Below are 16,147 nucleotides of genomic sequence, written 5' to 3'. Positions count from 1 at the left end.
CCGGTCCCTGACACGGGGCCAAAATGGTTTCATCGCATCCAAAGCTGTGAGCTCCTTCTACTGCTGAGTGAGGGGGTGGTAATTGATTCATTCCTGGGGGCTGAGGCAGACCGAGCCAGGCAGATCCCAGGCACCCCTGACCCCTGTTACACAGGGTTTAGCGGGAGCTCCCCGTGTGGGCGTCATTAACAATAAATCTGCAGCAGCCCGGCCATGTTTAATTCATCCCACTAATACCACAGAGCTGTGTCAATTAAATCTCACAAAGCACTGGCCGCGCCATATTTTAATGTCAGCGAACGCTGCATCGTGCAACTCCACTGGATGTGGCGGTTGATAAATATATGGCCGTGGCTTCATATATTCTTATATTCATATTCCGTTATGGTAAAATGCAGGGCACTTTGGCCATTAATCACGGCGCTGGATCCATGTTTGTTTTTCCACACAGAACACATGGCGTTAAATGATTCATTGATACATCATAGATCACGTTGCTTCAGTTCTCTGGTAGCTGTCGCCTAGTGAGTTATGTCTTCATCTTTTCCACTTTTGCCACCCTGGGCCGTCTGCTTTGCTGCAGTTGATTGGGAGGGGGTGTTCCTGCCTGCCCCACCCCCGCCCCCCAGGAACAAATCCAGAGGGTCTTTGTTGCCAAACCCCGCATTAAACAAGTCCGGATCTCCTTCAGAGTCCATCATGGAGAGTAGCCATTGGCCAACTGGCACTGAGTAATCTCTCTTTCTCTCCCTCTCTCCCTCTCTCCCTCCTGTCTCGCTCCCCCCACTACGCATTTATCTTCCCCCTTCTCTTCACTGCTCTCCATTTCTCCTTCCCTCTCTCTCCTCTGCTCCTCTTTCTATCCTCTGCCTAGCTTCCTCCTCCTCTACCTCTTCCTGCTCCCCGGGCTGACTTGGTTGGTAAATAATTCATGTTACATAAAAAAAACTAAAGGATTGCGGCCACTTCACTAATCATCATGATACAGGAAATGAAAAAAAGAAGAAGAAATGTATAAAAACTGCATTGGAGACAGATTAGATCTACACCTAGTTCAACATCTTACAATATTTAAATGCATAATCTGTCTCATTCCCCCCTAATGGGTTACTGGCTTATTCACATAAGACCTACATATGTATTCACAAAACACAAATCCTTTTGTTATAGGTTCCTGCCATTGATATTCATAAGCCAAGATGAGTTTTCTTTATTTTATTTCTAAATATTTTTCTCAGTAATGACCAACATAAATGCAAAGAATGTGATTACAGTAGGTCTGAGCCATCAGAGAAAAGCAGGTGTTATCAGAGAAAAGATCCAGGTGTTCGTGACAGAGGCATGGTCGACTGGAGTTTCACCACGGCGTTCAGGAAGGCCCTATAATGGACTTTTTGCGGTCTGAAAAATCCCTTCCGATGTTACTCTCCTGCAGATCGACTTACAATGCAAACCCAAGTGTAAAGATCAGGGATCAGAGACGTGTCATTCTGTGTTTTCTAACCTCTTTCTCTTACAGGCTTTAGCTAATTACCCTTTTGGCCTCTCTGAACACAATCATAGAGCTTATAAGACAAGCATGTGTAGTTGAATAATTCAGACAGTATTCATTTGATATCAGTGATAATGGCTTTTTAATATTGTATCATTAACATTTTCCTCATTTCTTCACATAAACAGAGAGACTAATTGACATGCATTTGCTACTGTGTGAAAACCAATTTGCAATTCATCATTTAGTATTTTTGAAGTGCGTCAAGAAATCTGGGTATTGACCACCATGCGATAGTGTGAAGAATGACGTGCTTTGTGTTATGGGATTTCAGCCGGAGGGTAATTCTTTAAACTTTGTGAGTAAGCAGACCGCATGCTTCCACACATAATGTATTCTCCCTGCAGAGGTCTAACAGAATTGTTAATCCGGTGACATCTTAGATCTTAGACCGTTCATGTGAAAAGACATGAACATAGATCCCACAATGTCCCACCAGTTCCCCTTCCTGGGATATGAACCCATGACCACATAAATCACTATTTTTACCTGACCATGAACAAAAACACATTTAAAGCAAGAAAATATATATTCAAAGCATTTTCATTTTCTTTCAAGCTTTGGGTGCATTTGAACTGTTTCTGTGACTCAAATGCATACAAAGCTTGACCAAACTATTATCATATTTTGGTTATCTGGGTTGGTTTTGTGACCATCCTTTCAGCACTGATTATTACATTACATTATATTAGATTAATCTAGAAGTTCCATCCATCCATTATCTTAACCCGCTTCTCCTGAACAGGGTCGCAGGGGGGCTGGAGCCTATCCCAGCATACATTGGGCGAAAGGCAGGAATACACCCTGGACAGGTCGCCAGTCCATCGCAGGGAACACACACCATTCACTCACACACTCATACCAATGGGCAATTTAGACTCTCCAATCAGCCTAACCTGCATGTCTTTGGACTGTGGGAGGAAACCAGAGTACCCGGAGGAAACCCACGCAGACACGGGGAGAACATGCAAACTCCGCACAGAGAGGCCCCGGCCGACGGGGATTCGAACCCAGGACCTCCTTGCTGTGAGGCGGCAGTGCTACCCACTGCGCCATCCGTGCCGCCACTAATCTAGAAGTTGATAGACTTAAATATAGGAGAGACATACGTCTACTCACCAAATAAATATTAACAATAGTGTCATAGTGGGCCAAGAGCATTCCCAGACCAATAAAGATGCAACATCATCTGTACAAGTTAACTATGCAAATCATGAACCAAAATACATTCTCAATACATACAGTGTGGACTACATCCACAAAAAATGCAACAGAAGAGAAACATAAACCTGTAAACATATATGCAATACCATAGAAATACCATATCTTGACTAAATACAAAATGTGGTCACAATTAAGATGGAGACTATATGATAAAAAGCACGCCAGAAAATAGCCAAAAGCTAAAGATTATATGATAAAAGCTAAAAGCTAACCAAAACAGTTTATGTCCCACAAATCAGTTCCTAAAACACAAATGGGTAAAGCACAGTACCAGACCATTGGTTGTGTCTGGCACAAATGGCTCCAGAATGGATACGTGGCTAAAGTGCTGTGTCATGTTTATGGATACAAACCTCTACCTCCTGTGAACCTGAACAGTCATTAGTATAAATAATAGGAGTTAGGGTCCTGCATGATTAAATGAATAAATAAACAAGATAACCTAACCGAGACCATAACTGCCAGAATAAAGAAAAGAAATCTTCGAGGGCCCAAATGTCTATTACAGCACCTAAAATATATTGAGGTAATTAAGCAGTCATTAGTTGGAGTCATTTGTGACTGACACCATAACAAGCGTTCTCTCACAGACAAACATTTATCCACTGCGCCTATCGCCTCTAAATCCACGGCATGTTCCACTGCGCCTATCGCCTCTAAATCCACTGCATGTTCCACTGCGCCTATCACGTCTAAATCCACGGCATGTTCCACTGCGCCTATCACGTCTAAATCCACGGCATGTTCCACTGCGCCTATCACGTCTAAATCCACGGCATGTTCCACTGCTCCTATGACCTCTAAATGCACTGCATGTTCCACTGTGCCTATGACCTCTAAATGCACTGCATGTTCCGTCTCTAAATGCACAGCATGTACATTTCCCATTAGAGTCCAGGGAGGATGTTGGCCATTTGGAAAAGATTGAGGGCAGGAGTTAAATGCTTCTCCACAGCAGATTCTTCAATGAGTGTTTAACATCATTCCAGTAAAGGGTCGAAAAGCAATACTCCTGCTAACGTCTGCTCCTCAAACCTTTCTGGAATGATTTCATAAAGGGTCTTTCAAAATGGACAACCAGTCTCTTTCATAAGACTAATTAACGGGAGAGATAAAGAGAGGAAGCTGAAATATCAGGTGAACAACACACCTGTCTGGCTTCAGTACAGTCAGAATAAGGATGGAGCACAGTGAATACCTGTAAATACAGACCCAAGGATACACGGCTCTGTAGTCCAACACACAGCAGCTTATTCACGATAGAGGAACTGCCGGGGGACGCATGTGTGCCAACTCCACCTTAAGCCAAGGTTTGCACAAATAAAAACAACCGTCGAAAGAAAGTCTTTTTTTCCCACCTGTGCTGTGTCAGTTTGTTTAAGTCCTGTTTTAGGAATACCTATGCCTGGCTCTCCGTGTCTCCTCAGCTCAACTCTCCAGGAGTTCATGGTAAATGGGTTTCCTAATGAAAGTCTTTGTCATGATCATGACGATGTCGTAATAACACAAGTGGAAGCTTACTTTGGGTGGATGAACAGGTCAACCAATGAAACCTTCTCCACCAGGTCACCTCCGATACTTCTCACAAGGTCGTAGAAGTCGTTCTCACTGTACGCCCCTGACGGCAGCCAGAAGGAAATGTCGTTCAGCAAGGCGGGGTATTTACTTAAAGGCTGAGGAAAGAGAAGAAAAAAAAATGATGTAGAAAAATAACTGAATAATTTAGGCTAGGAAATGAGAAACATGCGAGTCACTGGGAAAATTGCTGAAAATATGCTGAAAGTTTGTGGCCAAAATTTCAATAAAAACCTCATTAAAATCAAAGAGCTTATCGTACACTTAACGCATGGACAACTGTATCTCAGATTAAGAGCTAAGAAACGGAAATGAGATGAAATGAAAATCGGTAAGTGATCAGGAATGCAATGGCTCCCTATTTAAACCAAAAGAGCAATTCAGATGCTGTTCAGTGCACGTTAGACATAAAACCCCCTGGACTAAATCAAAGCCAACATCACCATCTGCTACGGTGAGTTTACATTCCAAATCACAACTCCATTATAACTATTTCCTTTTACATTCACATTTACATTTTCACCACTGCAATCTGACTTTGAATCTGACTGAAGGCCTAAAATGTTAGTCAACTGAATTAAAGCACCATGAAGGTTACCATATTGGTAAATATGTCAATGCTAGCAAATAAATATGTTATTCGGAGATAAGCATTAATAGGAAAGGTAGAGCAAGACGAAAGAAGACGTTTTGCAATATACCCTGTGCCGCACAATCTCAATGTTCAAATGCTCTCAGTTTACAACAATATCTTGACCTGTAAAATGTTCCTGGGTTTGCTGAAGAGCTCTGGTGTATTAAACTGTTAAACACACATCAGCATATTAGCTGGAAATGACATATGTAAGTATGATTAGCACAAATGTAATTTATACCGCAGCCTACAAGTGCAACAGACGGTGACAGTAACACATGTTTATAAGAGCATGAGCGCTTAATTAGAGGCCTCAATGCAGAGTTTGAATACGGAAGACAGTGGTACTCACCATGCACTTGTTTACACCAGTTGCAATGTTTGGAGGCTTTATTGTTACATGTTTTATTTTCTATATTTGCAGCCAAGTGTTTTGTTCAGATTAATTTGTTGCTTCTTTTATAAAAAATGTAACTTGATATTAATATCATAATGGACTTAAGTATTCACTCACTACTTGGGGTAAAAACCAAAAGAAACATTCGGGGCCATAAAAATCTATTGTTTTTTGAGGCTACAAGCTACATTTACATTTTAGGCATTTAGCACATACACTTATCCAGAGTGACTTATACAGCTTATGTTCTTTATATACAATCCATTTATACAGCTAGATATTTGCCAAGTAATTCAGTTTAAGTACCTTGCTCAAGAGTACAATGGCAGCATAAACTTCCAAGCCCAGTTTGCTAATCGCTACATTACAACACCACTGTGCCACCCCAGTTACATAGGAACACATGTGCATTGGAAAGAAAAACCCTCCTTTGCCCCATCATATTTGATGTTTAAATATTTCATATCCCTCAAAATACCTACAAGAATTGAGTCAACATGAATGAATTATTCATCTATTATTTGTTTTTTTCCAATTGCAATGTTTTCTTTTCCTGAATAATATATCCTGGTTCTGTAAGCTGTATGATGTCATATCCCTTTAAACACTGACGTGCTTGTCTAACAGGCCAGGTGCAAAAGTCCATGTAGACAAAACACTGCTGGTTTGTAAATAAATCACCCAGAGGATTTAAACAGTGCAAGGCTACATTATTATTGCTCTAAACTGAGATGTGTAGCCAAAGGAAGAGGACTTCATGCTCCCAGAGACAACAGCTGTCATAAATCAAATGTCCTCAAAAAAATTACTGTTCCCACACATCACCCCAATGGTATTACATAAGGAGTACAGCTCCAGGTCTTCACTTAATGCTGTTATACCGACTATTCACAAAAGGTAGTAGTAGCAGTGCATGCTGGGTAAGGATGAGGACCAGCTTCCTGTAATCAAAGGGGTTTCGTAAGTAATGCGACATAATTTGCAGGCCTCCGGTTTTGTCTCTTTATTCTCACCATGATCATTGCATATGAATTTTAAAGCTGGAGATAACAAGGCTGGGAATTCTATCTAATTAAGTTTCCCTGTTAACAATCCAAAGTTGTTACTTTGATAATAAAACCCATAAACCATTGCACAGCTCTAAAAGTCATTTGCATACATTAAACCACAAGTTATTTATTTCCAGACATTCAAACAGAGAAACGACCTGCCGTAAATGAAGTGGCAGACGGCGACATTTAGGGCAAGCTTTGCTTAGATGCGCTTTGCTTAGATGCGCTTTGCTTGCAGGAGAAGATACCCTTGAGAGGCATTGGGTCGATACTCATGGTATTGCTTCTTGTTGATCAGCACAAGGTGTGATACTCTTTCTGTTTTAAGGAATTCAAGAACTGCAATACACATGAGCACGCCAGACCAACCCAGTACTGTTTCTAGAATCTTCTAATGGCCTTTCTCACTGGGACCAGGGCAGGTGTAGGCTCACTCCATCAGGCACACGCCAAACAGCAAGCAAAACATTTCAGTGGCCTGTTTACAAGGCAGAAAACAACAAAGCTATAAATCGCTAACTAAACCATAACAACAAAATCTAAAATATCAGTAGCATTTTCTGTCAATTGTCTTTCATGAGCACTATAGCCTATAACTCCTTCGTAAGCAGTAAAGAACACCTTCATAAATACAACATAAACATTTAAGGCTTATCATTCATGGCAGCCTGATATTTTATGGAATTCTTTACAGGCTCCTGCCCAGTTTATATTACATGACAGCAATTAGGAGAACAATTAAGCTGTTGGCCAATGCCTTGGCTTATCAGTAGGAGCGTGATGGTTAATCGATATTGTGATTCGTCTCTTATCACTTATCTGAGCATAATGCGATTTACATCACATAAAACTGCTTTAGTCAAAGGTGTAATCCTTATTACTTACTTCATAATCTGATTTACTATCAAAGGCCTAACAGAAGGCAGAGGCACCAGCGCAAGCTCAAGCCATCCACAACCGCTTTCTCCGAATAGGATATCACCTACCTGTTCATGGGAAGAGTTTTGTGGATTTTAAAAAGGATTCTAACAAAATGTTTTACAGGAAATTGCTCGTAATTTTTAGTCAGGCAAATGTAACAGCAGCCGTAATACAGATACGTTTAGGATATCTGTGATGAGGGGCGAGCATAAGGCTGTTCATAAATCAGCGTCCTCCTGGTTGGGGACGTGAGGAGGGGTAATGTGAGTGTCAGGCTCCCCTGAGCACCCCGGGGCGGAACCTTCTTCAGACGGCGCCTCTAATTGCATTCCAGGTGAACTGCTCTGCTTCGCCCAGCAGTTAATGACCGTTTAGAGCTGCGACGGAAAGAACCGGAAGCAGATGGGCCTCCGCTCAGAGGAGGTTCCACTGGTAGGAGTATGACGAAGAGGGGTTGGTCTCATCCTTCTCAGGCCTCAACCAACCAACGCAAGACACGTCCACATCACCTCTAGCTAACCTCCTCTGAGCAGAAACAAGTGGCTAAGAAGCTGATAAGCCTTGTAGTGTACATGCGAGAATGGAAGCCCTGTCAGGCAGGTCAGGGGTATACCGTATGCAAGGCTCTACCATGGGGCTATCTGTCAGAATCTGACAATTACACAGCAAAAGTAATACCACCGCTTTCACTACCTTGCTATAAAAAACACCCCTTTAAAATAGTCAGGGAGTAATTTCACCACTAAAGAAAACATAAATGTGTAAAGATGTAGTTAGATGCCAATATTTTACAGGGCTGTGATTGTGGATTGATTAGGTGAGCGCTTCTGGAATTTGATGCGCTCCACAGCTTGAAAAGTGAAAAATGAAAGCAGCTCCTGGAGGGCGAGCATCTAAGACACCTGAAACAAATGGAAGGCTGTGACAGTCAGCTCCCCTCCCCCCTCACCCCGCTGCCCGTCCCTCCTCAAACATACGGGTGGGGGAAGCACACAGGGCCAGGGGGGGTTCCGCAGGGCCTTTCTTTCCAGTCTGTAGGCAGAGCAAACACAGGGGCCTCCCAGGGCAGGGGCCTCAGTCACGCCCCATCACCGTTACCGGTGCGGGCGGGCTGTACGCACGGATACCGGCCTCTCCCCGGTTCGGCCATCTGGGAAGCGGAGGGGGGCAGGCAGGAGAGCCCTGCTTCTCTGCCACATCCAGGAAGCGGAGGAGGAGGAGGAGGGACAGAGGATGGTCAGGAAGAGCGGATCCTAGCCCAAAACTCAGCCTCCTGCCCACATCTCCGGACATGAAGAGGCCCTTTCTGAGTGCAGGGGGTTTCCTTATTATTGCTGTTAGTCACGAGGGAAAGCACTGATTGGTGAGGAGTAGGATCGTTGATGTGCAGTAGGAACAGCATGTCAGCTGTGTGCCTGTGAGATTGTCAATAACAACACTGTTACTACTTTTTAATATTACAGTTTGTCTGAGAATTCGAATTGTAAAATTGCTTCTTTTTCAGGAGGGCCTTTTGGACTTTTGGAAGCACACACTCGCTAAAAGGCCTGACACAAGTGTCTCACTCTGCAGCCCAGCACACAGCTGATCGATGCACTGTAGCATGCGCTCTGCATTAAATTCAATCCTCACGTAATGGATACGGACACGTCAAAGACAGAGGCCGTCCAAAAGCCTCGAGCATAGCTGGAATTCTAGCTCTGACCTGAAGTCCAGTGTTATCCCACTCAAATGTACTACACTAGAAAAGACCAGAATAATGCTAAACTAAATCAAACTGATTAAAGCTGATTCCATTGATTTGTATTGACCAACTGAAGCCTTCCCTACAAACCGTGGTCATCTCTACACTGTAGCCAGAACACTTCTGGGTTGACAGGTACCTTGCAAGTGCTAATAAAGACAGGGCAAGGTCACAACTCCAGGATGAACTGATACAACTTGACAGAGGGACGCAATGGAAAAATCTTCAAATTATACACACCATTAAGAGGGTTTGCCGTCGAGCAATCAATTCACAATTTACTCATTTGACGGAGGCTTTTAGCCAAAGCTATTTACAAAATGCATTTAACATGGTATGCAAACACCACTAGAGCTGAAGGCAAAGATAGAATCACATAAGTGCACCATCAAGGCGTAGCCAGCCTCTATCTATCTATCTGTCTGTCTGTCTGTCTGTCTGTCTGTCTGTCTATCACTTATTTATTTATGTATTTATAATTTTACCTTCCAAGATACAGTGTCTCCGAAAACAATCATACCACTCATTGTTTGCAACGACACAAAGGTACCATCAGGTCTCTTGATGCTTGAACTGCAGTCAGACAACCCTGCCTGGGATGCCTCCCCATGGAAGGCAGAAGGAATTATAAAATCATCTGGCTGTTGGAATTCTACAGAGAAATTAACCCAAAATTAAAAAAGCTTTACTGCGCATTTCTTACAATGAGCCACGACATGCTGTATACAGAGTAGGAATGCAAACACACATCTTGTATTTGAATATTCCACTGCTGGCAAGACTGAATATTTAGTGTAATTAAACCCCATTTCTGTCTCCCTGAAAGCTCTGTGAAACTCCAGTGCTGTGAGTAAATATAAATGACTCACTGCATAAGAGCAGAGTGCAGTCAGGCTTTCAGGAGGGGCCTTTACATCAATGGGCCCTTTGCAGCTCTCTGCAGGTCTCTCTGCTTTCTTCATACTGATGAGGATGACTAAGGAGAAATGCGTTTGCTGTTACCCTAACTGAAGGGCTCTCATAGTAATGAAAGCAACTGATTCACACACAGATGCACACAAACACAGAGACACACACAAATAGACAGATAGACACCTGCACACACGCAGAAATACACAGACAGATGGAGACATGCACGCACACACGCAAACCTGTTTTTATAGACCAGCTTGCAGGTGCCACAGCGCATTAAAGAACAAATACATTCTGATCTATTCCAAGTAAACAATAACCAGTCAAGCACGGAGGCCTCAAAGCCTTTTTCAGAGTTCATGGTGGCACAGCTGGGACCTGCTTTCTGTGCGGTATTTACGGACCTGGGCTCGGAAAAGGATGCCGAGATTTACGCAGGCAAATAAAGAATTCATGATGCAAGAAAAATCTGCCTTAAAATAAAATGTGCCAGACCAGGGCAGTGGTAATGGTCCCCCTGCCTACACTGTGCCAAAGCCATTAGCAGAGATCCTTCAGAGGCCAAGAGGAACATGAGACTGAAACATCACTCAGACTGATGTCCGTGGCAGGGAGTGAAGAGGAGGAGGAGATGAAGACACGGGCTCAAAATGAGTGATAATGTGCCAGAGGGAGATAGAGAGAGACAGAGAGAGATAGAGAGAGATAGAGAGAGAGAGGGCCGTCAGAGAGGCAATGCAGTTTCATATCTTCACCGGGAGTCAAACAGCAGGAATCTGGGAGAAGGACTCCCCAGGTTTTGATAGCTTGTGCTTTCTGTGTCTTTCCCTCTGCCTGCAGTGGAGCTCTGCCCTTAAAGCTCCTAATTGCTTGATAGGCTCCACCTCCCTGCAGCCCTATTTAAGCCCTGCTGCAGCAGAAGAGAGGAACTTTGACATCTTCTGAGCAGACTTCTGGGTAGCTTGACTCTACCATTTTGTGCAGATGTTTTAGTGGCATTTTCCTTTTTTTTTGTTGCCTTTTGAGCGGTGTTTGGGCCGGTTCTTTACTTTGTGCACTTTTTGGTTAGATTTTAGGTCAGAATAGGTTTTGGGCTTCAAATGTATGCATTTTAGTTTTGAGGCTTGTTTTTGTATGTCTTTATAATACTTCTCTTTTTGTATTGTTATTTGCAGAATATTCTTTTGAACCTTGCTTTTTTTTGTGTACTAGGGACTTTTCGTCCATGTTGCTTGCCATGTTACTGTAACATGAGATTCGGGACAAAACAATAGGACATGGGGCCGACTTAATGGTCACCAATTTCCAATCAGATACTGCAGGCCTTTGGGTTCACTCCAGGCTGATTCTGAATGCAGTGTGGGCAGCAGGCCAATGAAAACACACAGGGGTTATTTCAGTCCACACTATCAGTTATTGGGTGCTCTCAGCTCTGCTGTTTAACACGGCTGAAAAAATCTAAATTGCTGCCATTAAACATCAGATACTGAGCAGAGATAAGGCTATGACCCAAGCTGAGAGGCGGCCGCGTCAGTTTAGATTTAATACTCAATTAGCTCAGACAAATGTGATAACTGTGCGTGCGTACCTCCACGGACACCTTTAGACACCTGCAGAAATTGAATAAACAGCAACACGGTGAACATTAATGAATGATAAATATATAAAAATATAATGAGAAATACATTTAATAGCAGCGTGGGGCGGTGTCTTCCGACCCCCTCGTGTCGGCGCGGGGTACCTGGAAGGTGACGGCCTGGTCGATGTGGGGCAGGAGGAACTGTTTGAGGAAGCGTTCGTCCTCGCTCCAGAACAGCCGGATGTCGGGGATCCCGTACAGAACCATGGCCAGCCGCTCCAGGCCCAGCCCAAAAGCCCAGCCCATCTTGTGTTCAGCCCCGGCTGCCAGAGGAACGGGGAGACAGGGTCAGCGGGTTAAATTATATTTGGTCATTTGGTTAGATGGGACAATAGAGGAAAAATCCTTCACTCTTCTAGCAGTTCATCTCGTAATCTGGTGGTCTGGTGAGACAGGGGATCAGAACAAACAAACCTAAAAACAACTATTTAATCTAGTCAGTGATCTACTGATCAGTGGGTGAAGACAACAGAGGGAGGGCCTAGTCCTACTCCATGATCCCTTATATACTGCATGATCCAGTGATCAACAGATCTGAGGATTCAATGAGAAGAGAGGCTGATGTCACAGAGGCCGGTCTGGTTTGCCCAGTGTGGTCTGATTCCACAGAGCAAGAATAAAGGGGAAAGTTTAGTTTGGCTGGACGTCTGGGAGTCTGCAGGGTGATAATTATATATATCATGGCAAATATTATTTACTTTAACAGGCCTGGCCGGGAACGGAATGAAGATTGAGTGGAAAGATGGGCTTTTTAGAACAAGGGAGAGGAAATCTGTTTTATATGCTAATGAGGAGAGAACACGGGGTCAGAGCACAGAGAGTTCCTCAGATACATTAATAAATCAAAACTTTGCTTCCTTTTCTCACAGAGGATCAGCCGTGCCCTTCATTTCAACCTGTGGACTTTTGTGAAACTACCAGCAGTTAATCACTCTGTTGGATATTTGCCCGATTGCCACTGGACCAATCTGAGATGACAATGGTAAAGTGAGAAATGAAAAAAGGATTGAAACGAGAAAACAACTACCTCGACTTGTTGCTCGATGAGAGAAATCTAAACGCGGAGAAAGCGTTCAGTCGGACAAACAAAGCATCTATTTATCAACCTTGAGAGGGCCATTATCTTGATGCATGTTCGGTACATCAAGCTAAAGACTAACAGCTAGAGTTAGAGAGAGTCAAATACAATGGACCTGTATGGAGAGCTATTGTGAATAGCTGTAGTTGCTCATTGAGGAATTTATAGTTATTTTCTCCAAGCAAGATGAAACCAGTGACATAAAAATGGGGGGGGGGGGTGTTTTTTGAATGACAGATGACGGGCTCAGTGGATTGACTTTGCTATCGGAGCACAGGGACAGAAAGAAGAAACAGCTGCGCTTGCCTTTTATTGAGGTACAAAATACTTTTCTTTATTATGGTAGTTCTGTAGCAAATTTTATTTATAATCATTTTAATGGGCCATAATGTTATGGCAGACAGGAGTCTGAACATTTTGTGTGCGTGTGTATGTGGATGGGAGATGAGTTTGTGCTCAGACACCCACCTCACCCCCCAAAAATAATTTGTGTACAAGACGGGCCTGTGAGGCGAGAATCACAGAGGTGGGGGCTCCTGTCAACTGCTCAAAAACATGCAGCAAAGACTTAAAATATCTGTGGAAATTGTGTGTGAAAACAAGCTGGAAATGAACAATAGATTTAACTGCATTATTATAGTAACCTGTACAGTTACAACACACACACACATACACAGATATACACCCAGGCACACACACACACACACACACACACACACACTGTTGTCGGGTGTCTTTCTGACGTTATTAAATAACAGAGAGACTCACAGGCTGCCCCCCTTCCCCTGACTGCATGCAGAGCTGCAGCTGAAGAGCAGATGGCAGGCAGCCACCCGATTGGATCGCTCAAACACAGGCCGTGCCAACGCCAGCCGGCCAAAAGACGCACCATCCACAGCTTGCACTGATGATGTAAGACATCATGACATCTTCTCTGAGAGTGTGGTGATGTCACCCTCTGCCGGCCAGCCAATCGCAGGGAGGCACAGGCGTGGGAGTGACAATCGGCACGTCACCTGACGGAATGCGTCTCGCGTAACGAGCCGGCCGGTATTTTTGCCGCATCATGCTCACTGTTAATACCAGCCCCTCTCCCTCTCCTCCTCCTCTTCCCTCTCTCTAGCTCTCCCACCCTCTCCTCCTCCTCCTCTTCCACCTCCTCTCTGTTTTTCCTCCTCCCTCTCCCTCCCTCTCTCTTATCCTCCTCCTCTCTCTATCTCTGTCTCTCCCTCCTTCTCCTCCTCCTCTCTCTATTTCTCACTATCTCTCTTTCTCTCTCCCTCTCTCTCTCCTTCTCCCTCACCCCTGCTCTCTCCCTCTCTCTCTCTCTCTCTCCCTCTCTCTCTCTCTCTCTCTCTCTGCGCTGGCTCTCCCTGTTTCCGGCTCAGTCTCACCGTCAGCCTCCCTCTGCGTGTGAAACTGAGTCACTTCCCGGCGCCGCCCGGAGTTTCCATGAGCTCGGCATGGCCCACCCCACACGGCGCCCGGCGTGGCCCCCCCCACACGGCGCCCAACGTGTTTCCATGAGCTCGGCGTGCCCCCCCCACACGGGCCCGGTGTGTTTCCATGAGCTCGGCGTGCCCCCCCCACACGGGCCCGGCGTGTTTCCATGAGCTCGGCGTGGCCCCCCCCACACGGCGCCCAACGTGTTTCCATGAGCTCGGCGTGCCCCCCCCACACGGGCCCGGCGTGTTTCCATGAGCTTGGCGTGCCCCCCCCACACGGGCCCGGCGTGTTTCCATGAGCTCGGCGTGCCCCCCCCACACGGGCCCGGCGTGTTTCCATGAGCTCGGCGTGCCCCCCCCACACGGGCCCGGCGTGTTTCCATGAGCTCGGCGTGGCCTACCCCACACGGCGCCCGGCGTGTTTCCATGAGCTCGGCGTGCCCCCCCCACATGGGCCCGGCGTGTTTCCATGAGCTCGGCGTGGCCTACCCCACACGGCGCCCGGCGTGTTTCCATGAGCTCGGCGTGGCCCCCCCCACACGGCTCCGGCTCTCTGCCACACTGGGAGCCCCCCGCGGGCACGGCAGAGCGCCGCCTGGAAGACATTTCAATTAGCCGCTCGTTAGCAGCTCCAGAAATAAACGGCAGGATCGGGGGGGAGGCCACAGCTCCGGTGTGAAACAGCCGGGGTTTTTCCACCGAGGCGCATGTGACGAGCAAGCTCTGACACACACACACGCAGACACACGCGCGCACACACATACGCGCGCACGTACACATACATGCACACACACACATTTATGAACACACACAAACTCATTCACACGCTTCCATACATACTGTATACAAAAGCACTTGAATGGGCACACGCACATATACACGCATAATGCACATGCACAAACATACAAATGGGGCAAGCAAGCTTGCACACATCATTTCTCTCTCACACATGCACAAACAGGCACTCCTTTATCCACCACTTTTCTCCATTTATTAATAGTTCATAATAGTTCATGAGAGAAGATACTCAATGCACTAAACACCAGTTTTAACTGCGATGAATAAGATCTATCTCTTTCGCGAAATGCGATTAGTAGGCAGTCCCATTCGCTGATTGCGTAATGAGCTGCAGCCTTCTTAAAATGAGACGTTAATTTCAGGCAGACCGCGACTGCACCAACACAACCGCGTCAGGCCGCATTTTGCACCGCGAGCTTCGTGCACGTAAATCTGGCCCAAAGTCCTTTAATAGACTCTATGCCAATCTCAGCATTGGCTCAGGGCAACTCTTCCTTCAAGGCAAATTTGTAATGAAATGGCGAGGGGCTGAAGTAGAGGAAGCCTGGGACGTCTCCAGATTGAGTTGTCTGTGCGCCATCGGAGTGATCTCGTTATTACTATCGCTGCAGCGGAGAGCTCGAGCCTCTACCTCATGTCTTCGCCATTTCCCAGACTTACAAATTCCTTGGACTTTTGTCATTTCTGTTTGGTGGTTTCTGTTCTTCTGTTTTCTTTGTTTGAAAACAAATATCAGCTGCGTGGTTGAAGGTAGGAAACAGCATGAATTTATGTGATGCCATCTAACTCGGCTGGGAGTAATAAGCGGAAAGGCACATTCTGTTTGTCTAGTCCATATTCTGGCTAAACGTTTTCCAGTAGCTCTTCAGCGTCAATATAAAAAGCTATAATAGGTAATCTCTTGTGCGCTGGTGGAAACCAACAGAATGCTAAACATTCAAGGTGCAAATGGGGGTATAACTGAGAGACGTCAAAACCCTTGTCAGATAATAGGTGCAATTACATGCACAGTAATACTATGAGCATTATTATTTATTATTTTTTAATTTAATAATAATAAATTAGTTTATTTGAGTAGGGACAATACCAAGAGACACAGCATCATTACTGCCAGTTTACACCAGGTTCATGTAGCTGATGTTCTGCATACAGAGATTATAGCTATTGCCAGATTAC

General features: G+C 45.0%; 1 protein-coding gene across 5 annotated transcripts in view; it reads right to left on the bottom strand.

Moving 5' to 3' along the window:
- LOC133137309 (phenylalanine--tRNA ligase, mitochondrial-like) overlaps positions 1-16,147 on the bottom strand; it is a 95,719-nt gene that overhangs the window by 30,991 nt on the left and 48,581 nt on the right. For all 5 annotated transcript variants that reach the window (XM_061255500.1, XM_061255499.1, XM_061255502.1 and 2 more), the window contains 2 exons: positions 11,753-11,913; positions 4,298-4,449 (listed from right to left, as the gene is read on the bottom strand). In XM_061255500.1, coding sequence (XP_061111484.1) covers positions 4,298-4,449; positions 11,753-11,913 — 313 coding nt within the window. The remainder of the gene's footprint in view (positions 1-4,297; positions 4,450-11,752; positions 11,914-16,147) is intronic.

This window comes from Conger conger, chromosome 9, assembly GCF_963514075.1.
Source record: "Conger conger chromosome 9, fConCon1.1, whole genome shotgun sequence".
Lineage (NCBI taxonomy): Eukaryota > Metazoa > Chordata > Actinopteri > Anguilliformes > Congridae > Conger > Conger conger.
The sequence above is the reverse complement of the archived record's forward strand: the minus strand, read 5'-3'. Positions and strand labels throughout refer to the sequence as shown.